This window comes from Bos javanicus, chromosome 14, assembly GCF_032452875.1.
Source record: "Bos javanicus breed banteng chromosome 14, ARS-OSU_banteng_1.0, whole genome shotgun sequence".
Classification (NCBI taxonomy): Eukaryota; Metazoa; Chordata; class Mammalia; order Artiodactyla; family Bovidae; genus Bos; species Bos javanicus.
The window spans coordinates 4,045,540-4,058,013 of NC_083881.1; the positions used below are offsets into that span (position 1 = coordinate 4,045,540).

Below are 12,474 nucleotides of genomic sequence, written 5' to 3' on the forward strand. Positions count from 1 at the left end.
GCCACCGGGCGTCACCTGGCTGCCCCTGGGAGCTGTTTTCACAGTTGGTTGACCAGCAGTTCTGGGCTCTTGTCCCAGTGCCTGGAACTTGGAATGGAGCCAGGGGACCCAGTTCCCAAGTCCTCAGTTCATAGCTTAAGTTGGAGGGGGCCCCATAGCCCACGTGTCCAGCCGGCCCGCCTGCAGTGGGCACCTGACTCCCCCTCTGCCTCCCCGGCCTCTGAGTTGGAACACACCCCGGGACCCCAGGCGGAAGTGATCTCAGCTCAGGCGGGTCCGTTTGACCCGGGATAAAGAGGTCCTCTTCGCCACCAAGAACTCGGTTTGGGTCCTCAGTGGCTCCTCACCATCAACGCCAGCTGCTGTGCTTTCTCCGCTCTTCCCTCCGGCCTGGTTCTGTGGACCAGCAGAACTGGGGCGTGTTGGGGGTTCCAGTGATGAAGGCCTGCAGTGAAGATCAGCTCCTTTGCTTGTCGGAGGCGCCTCTGGGGGGAGCCTAGGTCTCGGCTTGCCGGCCGTTATGACGCTGTTTCCGTGCTGAGATCCAGTTCTGGAAAGGACGCCCCGGGGCCTGGGCCTGAGTCCCCCGGGGTTGTGACCTTGTGCTGTTCTCTGTGCTGCAGGGGGAGCCAGGAGAACCGGGCGAGCCGGGGCTGCCCGGGGAGGTGGGCCTGCGGGTGAGTGTTGCTCTGAGCTCTTCTTCTGATGTTTCTGGGCTTCCCTGGTGGCTCAGCCGGTAAAGAATCCGCCTGCAATGTGGGAGATCTGGGTCCGATCCCTGGGTTGGGAAGATCCCCTGGAGAAGGGCTAAGGCTCCCCACTCCAGTGTTCTCGCCTGGAGAATTCCATGGACTATACAGTCCACGGGGTCACAAAGAGCAGACTGAGCGACTTTCACTTTCTGATGTTTCTAGTGCACAGATCTTGATGCAAAACCAACTTTTATGGGCCCACTCAACGCTCTACAAATGCTTCTCATGCAGCCACACGCCTGCTCGTGTGTGTGTGTGTGTGTGTGTGTGTATGTGTATGTGTTCACATCCCTGATGTTTCCTAAATTCTCACAGAAAGTGAATCCTACCGTTCTCTGCCATTTATCTTTTCTAACAAGAGCCGTGTCTTTCCTCCCCAGTTCAGATCAATACCACCTGTTCTCTTAATTAGTGCTTACCGTTCCATGATACGGATGCATCATAATTTACATAACTTTGCCTCTGTTTGTGGCCCTCCAGGTTATTTCTAATTTCATTTGTTTTCCACAAAAATCAGTAAATGCACACACCACTGTTATTTTTTTGTTTCAGTAGAGTAGGTGACAAAAATTAGGGTATCTTTGGCTGAGGAAAAAGCACTTTTTAACATTCAGTTCAGTTCAGTTCAGTCACTCAGTTGTGTCTAACTCTTTGTGAGCCCATGGATCGCAGCACGCCAGGCCTCCCTGTCCATCACCAGCTCCAGGAGTTCACCCAAACCCATGTCCATCGAGTCGCTGATGCCATCCAGCCATCTCATCCTCTGTCTTCCCCCTTCCCCTCCTGCCCTCAATCTTTTATTAATGGGTTTTAACAAATATGGCCAGTTTAACAGCCTTAAAGCGGCAGCAGTTCCTGGTCCAGGTAGCAGGGGCTCCCGAGCTCGAGACCCCAGGTGGGCTTTGTGAGGACGTGTCCAGGCTGTGCTGGCCCCACGTGAGGTGTGCGTGATGAGCCACGGGAAGCCAGCCTGTGACCCGGAGCTCTGCACGTGTCCAGCCCGGGTCCCAGCATGGCCACGGGGCGCAGTCACACCAGATTGCTGCACTGGCCTCGTGAGAGCTCAAAGGCCGCTGTGGAAGTCGAGCTGAGCTGCTTGTGAATCCCAGCTCCCCCAGGCAGGGGGTGACATGAGCTCTTCATGGAGGGGGGCAGCAGAGGTGGGGGGGTCTCTTGGGGGGACTTTATGCAGGCGGCATGTGGCGGTGGATGAGGAGCAGCTGTCTCAGCCCCTAACACGGTTATTGAGTGCGTTTCTCTCTGCCCCTGCCCTTTTCTCTCCATCCGCAAACCTCTGCTCTGGGAACTCTCTTCTGCAGGGATCCCAGGGACCGCCTGGACTTCCAGGACCTCCCGGCCCCATCGGCGCTCCCGTAAGTAGAGGCCGCTGCTGGAAGGGGCTGTGTTGCTGTCCTAGGGGACTGGGACCCAGGCCCTGTGACAGGTCCCCACCCCACATCTGTGCATAGATACAACTTGGAGCATGTGGTCAGAGAGGCCCACACCTGGGCTGCTGCCTCCATCACGTCTGCTCCCAGAGGGGAGGGCGGCCTTCGCGCAGGTTCTGGGTGCTTCTCCTGAGGACAGTGTGTGCATGCAGGGCGGGGCAGCGGCCCTCTCCCAGGGGAGGGGGAGGAATGTGGCTTCAAGGGGCCCTGAGTCTCAGGTTCAATTCCTTGGTTCCATGATCGGATGGCAGTGGGGACTGACTCTGGGGCTGCCTTGCTGCACTCGGCCAGCTGAGCTCAGGTCTTAGCTGGGGGTACCTGGATAATCCAGGGACGGGGGGACCAGCCCCAGGGGCTCTCATCCAGGCAGGGGCCGAGCTCACCACCCAGGCCCGAGGGAGAAGCAGGCTGCCGTGGGGAGTGAGATACATGGGAGACAGAGCTTCACCACCGTCCCAGGCGAGCAGGCTGTCCCGGGGCCTCAAGCTCAGTGCAGAGAAGCTGGACGGGGCTGTCTGTGTGTTACTCATCCTCCCTTCCCTTCCAGGGTCTCCATGGAGAACAAGGGGAAAAGGGAGCCCGGGGAGAAAAGGTATTTACAGTCTGCTTCAGTTAGTCATGCAGCTTTCTGTGGACAGCATGTGTGTGAGTATGTGTGTGTGAACATGTGTGTGTGTGTGTATGTGTGTGTGCTATGGTAACTGAGGGCTGGTGCAGAGGAGGCATTAGCTTCTGACCCCAAATGTAAACTCTGGGCCCAGAAGGCCGTGGGCCTGGTACCTGCAGGGGTTGAGATCCCCTTGCAGAGACAGTTTGGGGTTTCCGGGCCAGAGGGGTTTTGAAAGTGCCCAGGATTGGGATTCAAAAAGTTCCAGTTGCTGCTGGGGACTCACATCTTCTTAGCAACTGGCCTGCATTCTCCATACCTCAGGGACGCTGACTGTCAATGGAGGGAGGGGGTGCAGGGACAGCTGTGGCCTTGGTGACCACACAGCGTTGTGGACCGAGCGCTGTGACCTGACCTCAGCTGAGACTCTCCACCCCGAGGCTGGCTGTGCCTTCATATTGACGCCACCAGGTCACAAGTCATCCGCAGACCAGATCTTTCCATGGGTGGAGTGCTCGGGGCTCTGGGGGTGGGGAGAAGGACGGCATCCCACCTCCCCACCTCCCCGGACAGCAGCAGGCATCGAATTCCCAGGAATCCCAGGCCCATCCACTCACTGGGCTCCTTCAAATCAAAAGCTTGAAATTGGCCCTCTCGAGCTTAGCTGTGTTCCAGCCCCCTTTTCAGCACCTGCCCTGTTCCATCTTCCTGGAGTACGTGTTTCTCTCATTTATAGAACATTTCTAAATTATTAAGAAATTTAATTTTATTTCAAGCAACTTAACACACACACACACAGCCATATCTGGCAACAGGAAAAAAAACCCAGCAGCCTGTAAGTGCACCATCCCACTGCAGCTGCAGCGACCACTCTGGCCCGTTTCTTGATTTCTTGCAGGACTCACTCCTGTGTCTCTGACGTCTTTCTACATCGTCACACGTGACGTGTTCTGCTTTGCATCCCCTCGTGTCTACTCTTCCTCCGGGTAGCATCTCCCCCGCCGTGCTGCTGCAGACGTCTATGATTTATCTTAAATGGCTGCACAGCGTCCCCGTGTGTGAATAGGCCATGATTTATGTGCTCATTCCCCTATTATCGATCAGGGAGGATTGTTTCCAGTTTGTCATGATTAAAAAATACTGCTTTGGTGAACATTTTCACACCAATGCCTTTATTTATTTATTTTTCCCAACTTAGGATGGTTTTCTCCGGCCGCTCCCTTAGAAGGGAGATTGTGGTCAAAGGAGACGAATGTGTTGTGTGACTCAGGAAGCGTGTGGGTCCCCAAAAGGCTCTTTGGAAGGAGTGGGGTGAGAGCCAGGGTGACGCCCCTCACCTCAGGCCCCAAAGTGTGGTTTCTGTTTGTTCGGATATCAAACTTTCATCACTGCAGCTTCAACAGTGGAATCCCTTGCCCTGTGTGGTTGGGACGCGTGTCTCTTGGTTCTTTGGAGAGAGTTCTTGTGGCTCAGTGTGTCAGGTTTTGGGTGGAGGGCCTCTCTGTGGCCCTCTGCTCCTCCTCTGTACAAGGTGGGGACTGGGAAGTGACGCTTCGGGTAACTGGGGGTCCAGGCACAGGCTTGATGGGCAGCCCTGGTGCACAGGGCGACAGGGGTCCAATTTGAAGGTCCCCCCCCTGGGAGCATGCAGGGTTTGGGGAAGAGATGTGGCAGGAGGGCTGAGCCACAGCCCAGTGCCCTGCAGCCGCCACCTGGCAGGGAATCTGGGGGAGCAGGGGGTCACCTGCAGGGCAGGCCCTGGAGAGGAAGTCCAGCCGTCAGCCATCAGCCTCAGTCTACAGTGTGGCCCAGGGGACGCCCTGCATGGTGATTTCAGAGCCAGCTTGCCGGAGTTTCAGGCTCAGCTCTGGGGTCTGCAAGCAATGTGGCCTTTGGAGAGTTCGTTTCACCTCTGAGTCTCAAGTGTCCTCAGTGTAGAGAGTAGCTATTATGTAAGGCTGCTATGAGGATTAAATGACCTAATGTTTGTAAAATGCTTAGAGCAGTGCTGGGCAACAGAGGCCGTATTTACGGAGGGTGGGAGACGAGAAGAAGAGAAACAGCGAGGCATAGAGGATTGGCAGGGAGGCATAACCTGAGCACTGAGAGCTCTGCTTTGACTCTGATCCCCAGCTCCCTTGCCGATGTTCTCGGCGACTCTGGGGGGAGCTGGTTCCTTCTCTGCACCTCTGTTTTCCCATCTGTCAAACCAGATGCTTGGGCTGCATGATCTCTTGGGCTCCTTTCCAGTTCTTATATCTGATAAGTACTTAGAACAGTTTATTTTCTCGTGAACCTCCTAAATTTCTTAAATCAGCAAAAAGGAAGTTTCCATCTCCCCTCGAGATAGGCGCATCCCGCTGCCTGGCCTCCTAGAAGTGGAGCATGGCCAGAGAGAGCCAGTGCCCACCTGCCACCAAACCCAGCTCTGCTACCGCCTGTCAGGACCTTCTCTGCGGGCTTGGGGTGGGTGGGCCAGCCTTGCTTTTGGCATCTTCCAGAAAGGCCCTGCCAGACACGAGGTATGGAGGCTCTGTGGACACAAGGACCTCCTAGTGACTGAGGGACAGTGAGGCCTGAATGGATTGTCCAGGGGCCGCTGGGCTCGGGGCAGTCAGCAGAGTGTACAGTGGGTCTACTCAGTCAAAAAGAGGGGTGCCCACTCCCTGGGGACCAGGGGATGGGCCCCCGCTCTGTCCAGAAGAGCGTGCTCTCTGGACAGCTTTGGCGGGGTGTGATGGGAACCTCCTGGGGTCCTGGGGAGGACATCCCAGGGTCCTGCCCTGTCTGGGGATGGAAGCCCGGGCGTTGGAGCACCAGCTTTGGGCTCAGCAGCCCATGGCTCTGCCACCAGCAGCTCTGGGACCTCCCTGCAGCTTCTGTGCCCCTTGACCCCCAGTACACGTAGAGTCCAGTCTACTCTGTGTGTGTGTCTCCTGGGGGTGTGTGTGTGTGTGTGTGTGTGTATAGGCAGGGGAGGGGCTCTCCTGGTGTGTGTCTCTGGTGTATATATGTCTCCTGGGGTGTGTGTGTGTGTCTCTTTCTCTCCTGGTGTGTGGGTGTGTGTGTAGACAGGGGAGGGGCTCTCCAGTTGTGTGTCTCCTGGTGTATGTGTGAGTATCTCCTGGTGTGTGTGTCTCCTGGTATGTGTGTGTGTCTCCTGGTGTGTGTGTGTCTCCTGGTGTGTGTGAGTGTCTCCTGGTGTATGTGAGTGTCTCCTGGTGTGTGTTTGTGTGTCGTGTGTGTGTGCGTCTCCTGGTGTGTGTGTGTGTCTCCTGGTATGTGTGTGTGTCTCCTGGTGTATGTGTGTGTGTCTCCTGGTGTGTGTGTCTCCTGGTGTATGTGTGTGTGTCTCCTGGTGTGTGTGTGTGTCTCCTGATGTATGTGTGTGTGTCTCCTGGTGTGTGTATGCGTGTCTCCTGGTGTGTGTGTGTCTCCTGGTGTGTGTGTGTGTCTCCTGATGTATGTGTGTGTGTCTCCTGGTGTGTGTATGCGTGTCTCCTGGTGTGTGTGTGTCTCCTGGTGTGTGTGTGTGTCTCCTGGTGTGTGTGTGTGTATCTCCTGGTGTGTGTGTGTGTGTGTGTTTGGGGGGTTCTCTCCTGGTGCCTGGTGGAGAGTAGAGCACAGTGGAGCACTAAATGCCTTTGCTGCTCCTTCGTTTCTGTGCCTCTGACCCTGGGCGTGTCCCTCCATTGTTCATCTCACTTTCCTTCCTTTGCCAGGGGGAGCAAGGCCTGGATGGATTCCCCGGGAAGCAGGGGGAGACTGGTGAGCAGGTAGGTGGGCAGGACAGGGTGGGGCCTGGGTCAGGCTCATAGGGCCTGTGGGCTTCAGTCTATCCTGCTCGGCTGGGGGCTTTGGGAGGCTTAATGACCAGCCCCCAGCTTGCCACTCATGGACTCCTCCACGCCAGAGTGGAGGGATCCCAGAGAACACACCACTTTAAAACTGGTCTAACCGTAGTAACACGACAGCTGGTCATTAATGGGAAGACCACAGGCGATATGCGTGTGTTCAAAGTGATGGATGAGTTGCAGTCCTGTCCCCGAGACTAAAAGATTACAGACAGCCCAGATGCTCATAAATAAGAAACAAGTTGAATAAATCAGGGTGTGTATTAAATACAGGGAATAATATGAAGCTGTGCAAATTAACGCAACTCTTAAAGTCCTGACACGGGTGTTCCGTGAGATGCATCCACGAGCCCACAGGGAACCACGTGGAGATGTGGGCCTGGGGAAGCTTTATAGCAACAAGTGCGGTCTGGGAAAACTTGTGGAGGGGCCCTTCTGGGGAAAAGACCAGGAACAGATCTGGAGGTGTGTTACCCTCAGCCCTGCCTTTTCCACTCACTCCCCTGATGGACCCCGTGTTCTCTTTCCAGGGAAGACCCGGCCCTCCTGGTGAGCCAGGGCCCCAGGGGGAGAAGGTAAGCCAGGTACTGGGGTGGGAGATGGCTCCCGATGAGCAGCTGTGGAGCTGCTCCCCTGAACAAATTGAGGCCTGTGTTTTGGGGGGTGGCCACGCTAGAGTTCTGGGAACGAAGGGCAGACAGAGGTGGTGAATCGTGCATTAGAACTCAGCCTACAAAAAATTTCTGGTTATTGTATTTAAACGTGTTTTTCTATTTGGGGGAATAAAAATCCATCTAAAAAACAAATGAAAATCCCCATTATATAACATCTGGACATACTAAAATGTTGTGCTACTTAAATGGCTTTTTGGGCTAAGGCAGAGTAGGAGCAAATAGAAAAATCTTACAAATTCCTTTTCCTTTTTCTCTCCTTTGCAGCGTTTACTGTTTTTTTTTTTTTTTTTTTTTTTTAACCAGAATTATAATTCTGAAAATGTGCTGGGTATTTCATAAATAAAATAGAGGTTGCATCTCATCCTGCTGATCATCTGTGTTAGAACATTTTCACAACAAGGCTTATTAACTGAATTTGCTGCTTAGGATTTCTGTTATGCAAAGAACTGCATGTAAAATTGTGAAGCGCTATGAAAATGTATGAAGATAATAACCTTGCTAGGCCTTCAGGGTCACAAGGGAAATGGAGAAGGCAGGCTGTGCTCTGGATTTATGGCAGGAGGGGTGATGAGACCCAGCCCTGCATTTAGTACAAGAGAAAGAGTTTCTTTCAGATGATTAGGCCCTTAAGAAAGACATCAGACTTTGGGTCTGAGAACAGCCAGGAGAGAGACGGGGCAGCGGGGGGAGTCTGGCTAAAGCAGAGGGCTGGACCAGAGATGCGTCACTGCTCAGTGTCACACTGCAGAGCGCAGGTCAAGGTTACTGCCCGACTCGGATGCCTTCCCAGCACACGCTGGAAATGAAAAAGGCTGCTCTGACTCCTTCCAGAAACAGGGTATAGTTATAAATAAGACACCTGTGGGCTGAGAAAGCCTCTCTTTAGCAGTGGTGGCTGGAGAAGGTTGATCCCTTCCAGACTTGCTCACTTGAACTTCAGTTCTTGCCTAATTATTTTCTCTCTGTCTAAATATTTTTAGAGTTGAGATTTATATTGCTCTGTTATCTGGTGTCAGGATTTTAATGTATTCTTGAAGTTTCTTGACACCGAGGATGCTAGAGCCTAAAATAAGTAGTTTATTTCAAGTCACTAAGAGGGGATGGTTCTTAAAGTTTGGATCTAGGTGACAGCTCTTTCCCACTACTGCATGTGTGTGTGTGTGTATTATAAATTCCAACCTCCCCCTCATTTATAGAGATGTTTGGTCCCTCCTGATTGGGACCAAACTGATAGCTGAGTTTTCATTGCTTATTATGATGAATGCAGCAGAAGTAGGAAGACAAGGTCCAAGGGCCGTGGTATGATTTGGAGCATTTGTTGGAAGGGTCTAGAAACCAGAGGTTCTTGGGTGATGATACAGTGACTCTCAACTCATGTTGAAGGAATGTTACTGGGACAGATCTTGGCTGCTTTACAATTTGAAACAGTCATTGGGGCTATAGCTCAATATCAAAATAGTTCCCTATAATGAAATGCCTGTCATTTCTCTGCAGGGTGCCGTGGGTCCTGCAGGCCCCCCTGGGCTTCCAGGCTCTGTGGTAAGTGGTGCAGCCCCTAGAGGGTAAAATCCCGGACTCAGACACTGATCGTATTGTGTAGTTGGGAGAGTTGTTGCCTCTGAGAATGAGGAGGAACTCTTCTGATGACAAGAGAGTCTGAAGCTTTTGCACACTGGAAATGGGATAAAATCAGAGGAAAGTCAGAAATGGCTGTGCACACGCCCACCATGAAGTGGAGTGAGGGTGACTGTTGAGAAGAGGCTGCCAGCTTTGCTGACTGACGTCTGGTTTGTCCCCCAGGTGCAGAGAGAGGGCCTGAGAGGCGAGCAGGTAAGCGGGATGTGGGTTCCCTTGTCCTGGCACCCCAGGTGGTGGCAGAGATAGAAAGGCCACCAGCGTAGTGGTGAGACTGCTTGCTGAGCTCAGACGGAGCCCCTCAGAGACGCTGGGAACTCGGGAAGAAGACAGTCAGCAGAGGGTCCTGGTTGGAGGCCTGGGACACGAGGAGAGGGTGTCACGGCTAATTCGCGTTTGGCTTGTGTTACCAGGGAGCCCCCGGACCTCGGGGTCACCAGGGCCCACCTGGGCCACCAGGCGCCCCGGTAAGTCACCCCCACCGCCCCGCCCCCACCCCCAGCCAGGGGTCCGCTCTGAACACCTCTAGGTCTGCAAAATCATGGCCATTCTCGCTGCCGAGTCATTTCAGGGTTATTTCAGAGTCTCATCCCGTCACCTTGAGTGACAGGGGTTGTTGCCAGCATCTAGCACGGGAGACACTGGGCCTTGAGGGCTGAGATCGCCGGGAGCGAGTCAGGCGTGAGCATGTCTGCACCTGGAGTCGAAGCCCAGGCAGCCTGCCTCCAGAGTCCCCAGGCCCAGACTGGTCAGGGCTGGGGTTCTGGTGCTCAGTCTGGTGTTTTACCGTCCTTTCAGATAAAACAGAATAAAAACATTGGATACTTCAACGCCGATTGAATCGTTTCCAGTGCACATTTGCTTTTCGCTTGTTTCTCATTAATCCTGACTTTGAAGTGGCTTGGAACACTTCAGCCTTCGGTTTCTCCCTCTGTTAAGAATTTAATGTTAAGAATTACCATCTGGGAAGAGGCCTTTCAAAGGGACTCTGTGATGATTTTTGATGTGAGTTCAGATACTAAGGATAATGAATATGAATCAGTCAATTCCACATGGTGGAGGTTGAATCAGGTCCCTTTTGGTAACATACTTCTGCTTCTTTCAAGTGACTGTTTCATTGAAGGAAATAAAACAACTCTTATTTTGAAATGCCCATAGATCATACTTAAAGTAACTCAGATTTATCATAAGTCAGATTTATAATCAGATTTACAGTAAAGCCTATTCCTCATTAGGATAAATGTGGATATTCTTGCTGGGGTAAAACTAGAAGAAACTTAGAAGATGTATTTTGCTGTGGTTCAGTCACTCAGTCATGTCTGACTCGTTGTGACCCCATGGACTAGAGCATGCCAGGCTTCCCTGTCTTTCACCATCTCCCAGAGTTTGCTCAGATTCATGTCATTTGATTTGATGATGCCAGCCAACCATCTCATGCTCTGTCACCTCCTGCTCCTCAGTCTTTCCCAGCATCAGGGTCTTTTCTAATGAATTGGCTCTTCTCACCAGGTGGCCAAAGTATTGGAGCTTTGGCATCAGTCCTTCCAGTGAACATTCAGGGTTGATTTCCTTTAGAATTGAGAAGATGTTTAATTCCAGTATAATTAGAAAATTTTCACATCAAAAAATTCAGGTTAGAATAGCTTCCCTTCTGTCTCTATAACCTTAGATACCTTGCTTAAACCCTTCTGAGGCTTGATTTCCAAATCTCTCCACCATCGTCAGTATGTTGAGAGATGTAAAGTAGATAACATGGGTAATACAGTGTGCTCAGATCAGTAAGTGGCAAGTATTGATCATCTGTATTGTAGTACATCTTGTAGGCAAACATATGCATAGTATGGAAGGGTGAAGTTTGTTTTTTTTTTTTTTTTAACCAAAGAAGATATGCACAGAGATATAAGTAAGTAGCTTGCACAAAGTCACATAGCTAAAAAGCAAGACTGAGCTTTGAGCCCAGATCCATCTGACAGTCTAGCCCATCGTCTTTTCACCCCTGAGTGCACAGTGCAGCAACACGTCCTCCGAGTTGCACAGAGCAGAGTGACTTTCCCTCCCAGTTCGCACTAAGGAATAAGAAGGTAACAGTGCCCAGGCCTGCTTATTCCCAAGGCAGCCTTCTTGATCTCTCATTCGGGGGTCTGGGATGTACTAATGGCAGTTTCCCCCTTTATGTAAAATTTGATAAATGAGGAAGGGAGGGAGGGATGAAACCTCAAACATTTTGGTCACATGCTTTATATCAACTGAAATATTTCAGGGTGGAGATACAGGGATGAAAGCACATGGACTGATCTCATAGTTTGGTGAAAAGAGTGTGAAAAAGAAATAATTGTGAGTTGACACTTGCAGTAAGGATTCAAGTGTTTCGTGTCATTCTTGCAGGCCATTTTCTAGAACAAGGAGAGGCTCCTGAACCCACGGTTCTTGCAAATACTGGAACAGCAGGGCCCTGCAGCTCAGTGGAGCTGTCCAGGGTCCTGAAGAGGGTCTCGGGGCTAGATGCTCTTGACAGAATGGGATTGAGTACAGTACCTGGTGTTAGTGATGAAATTCCCTTGGAAGGAGTTCAAAAAGCCAGTAGCCTAACCTAAGGACCTTGTGAAAAATGAGGAACAGTGATGAAAGGCCCAGAGTGTGAGGTTCTTAAGGCCAGGGCCAGTGTCTCTCCATCTCTCAAATCCACAGTTTATCACATGGTGGGAACTTAATACATGCTTGTGAAGGAGTGACCCACAGCATATATTTAGGAGGGACATCAAAGTGAGATCTGATTTCAGTTTGAGCTCATAAGGAGCACTGTGGCCACGGAAGACTCTTGGGGTTAGGAGCCCCAGACCATTGGTTTCACGTCCCAGTTCTTCCGCCAAGTAGCTTTGGGTCTTGATGGCATCACTGTACCCATCTTATCCTCTTCTGTCTTCCTGGCTTGGAAATCATCATCATCGACGTCACCTCCTACATTAACGTGCTGTGAGAGTTAAATGGGTGATTGTAGGAAGCACTGCTCTAGGAAGCCTTATTAAGCCCAACACAGAGATCAGTTGTTATTTCTGGCTTTTCTGAATCTCCAGCAGCACCTGGCCCAGGGCCTTCCGCAGAGCAGTGGCTCTCATTAGATTGAATGAGAGTGAAAGCCTGGCTTCAGCAGCTTCTGTTGAGAAGCGAAAACTTTGAGTTTGTGACAAGCAATCCCAGAGAGTGAAAAGTGCATCCCATTCTCTAAGTGGAAATGGCACACAGCCTTCTGCTCCCGGATGCTGGGAGTCATTGAGGAGGCCTGCATCTTTCATCCTTTCCCCAAGATGGAACGGGTTGTGGCAGTTGTATCAATGTTTGATTGAATGTAATACAGAAGGATCAGCTGGCAGATCAAATGAGAGACATGTCTTGATGCTTCATGAAAACTCACCTCTGCAGGGGCTTCCCTTGAAGTATGCCCTGATCTCACTGGAATAATCCTTGTGAGAAAGGGATATTTAAGCCTTTGGTTACCATAGTTGG

At 51.7% G+C, this 12,474-nt stretch overlaps 1 protein-coding gene across 3 annotated transcripts in view; it reads left to right on the forward strand.

Annotated features, from left to right (window-relative positions):
- COL22A1 (collagen type XXII alpha 1 chain) overlaps positions 1–12,474 on the forward strand; it is a 225,838-nt gene that overhangs the window by 90,616 nt on the left and 122,748 nt on the right. For 2 of the 3 annotated variants that reach the window (XM_061438524.1, XM_061438526.1), the window contains exons 14-21: positions 624–677; positions 2,072–2,125; positions 2,748–2,792; positions 6,530–6,583; positions 7,192–7,236; positions 8,830–8,874; positions 9,136–9,165; positions 9,384–9,437. In XM_061438524.1, coding sequence (XP_061294508.1) covers positions 624–677; positions 2,072–2,125; positions 2,748–2,792; positions 6,530–6,583; positions 7,192–7,236; positions 8,830–8,874; positions 9,136–9,165; positions 9,384–9,437 — 381 coding nt within the window. The remainder of the gene's footprint in view (positions 1–623; positions 678–2,071; positions 2,126–2,747; positions 2,793–6,529; positions 6,584–7,191; positions 7,237–8,829; positions 8,875–9,135; positions 9,166–9,383; positions 9,438–12,474) is intronic. The other variant, XM_061438525.1, reaches the window with a different exon arrangement.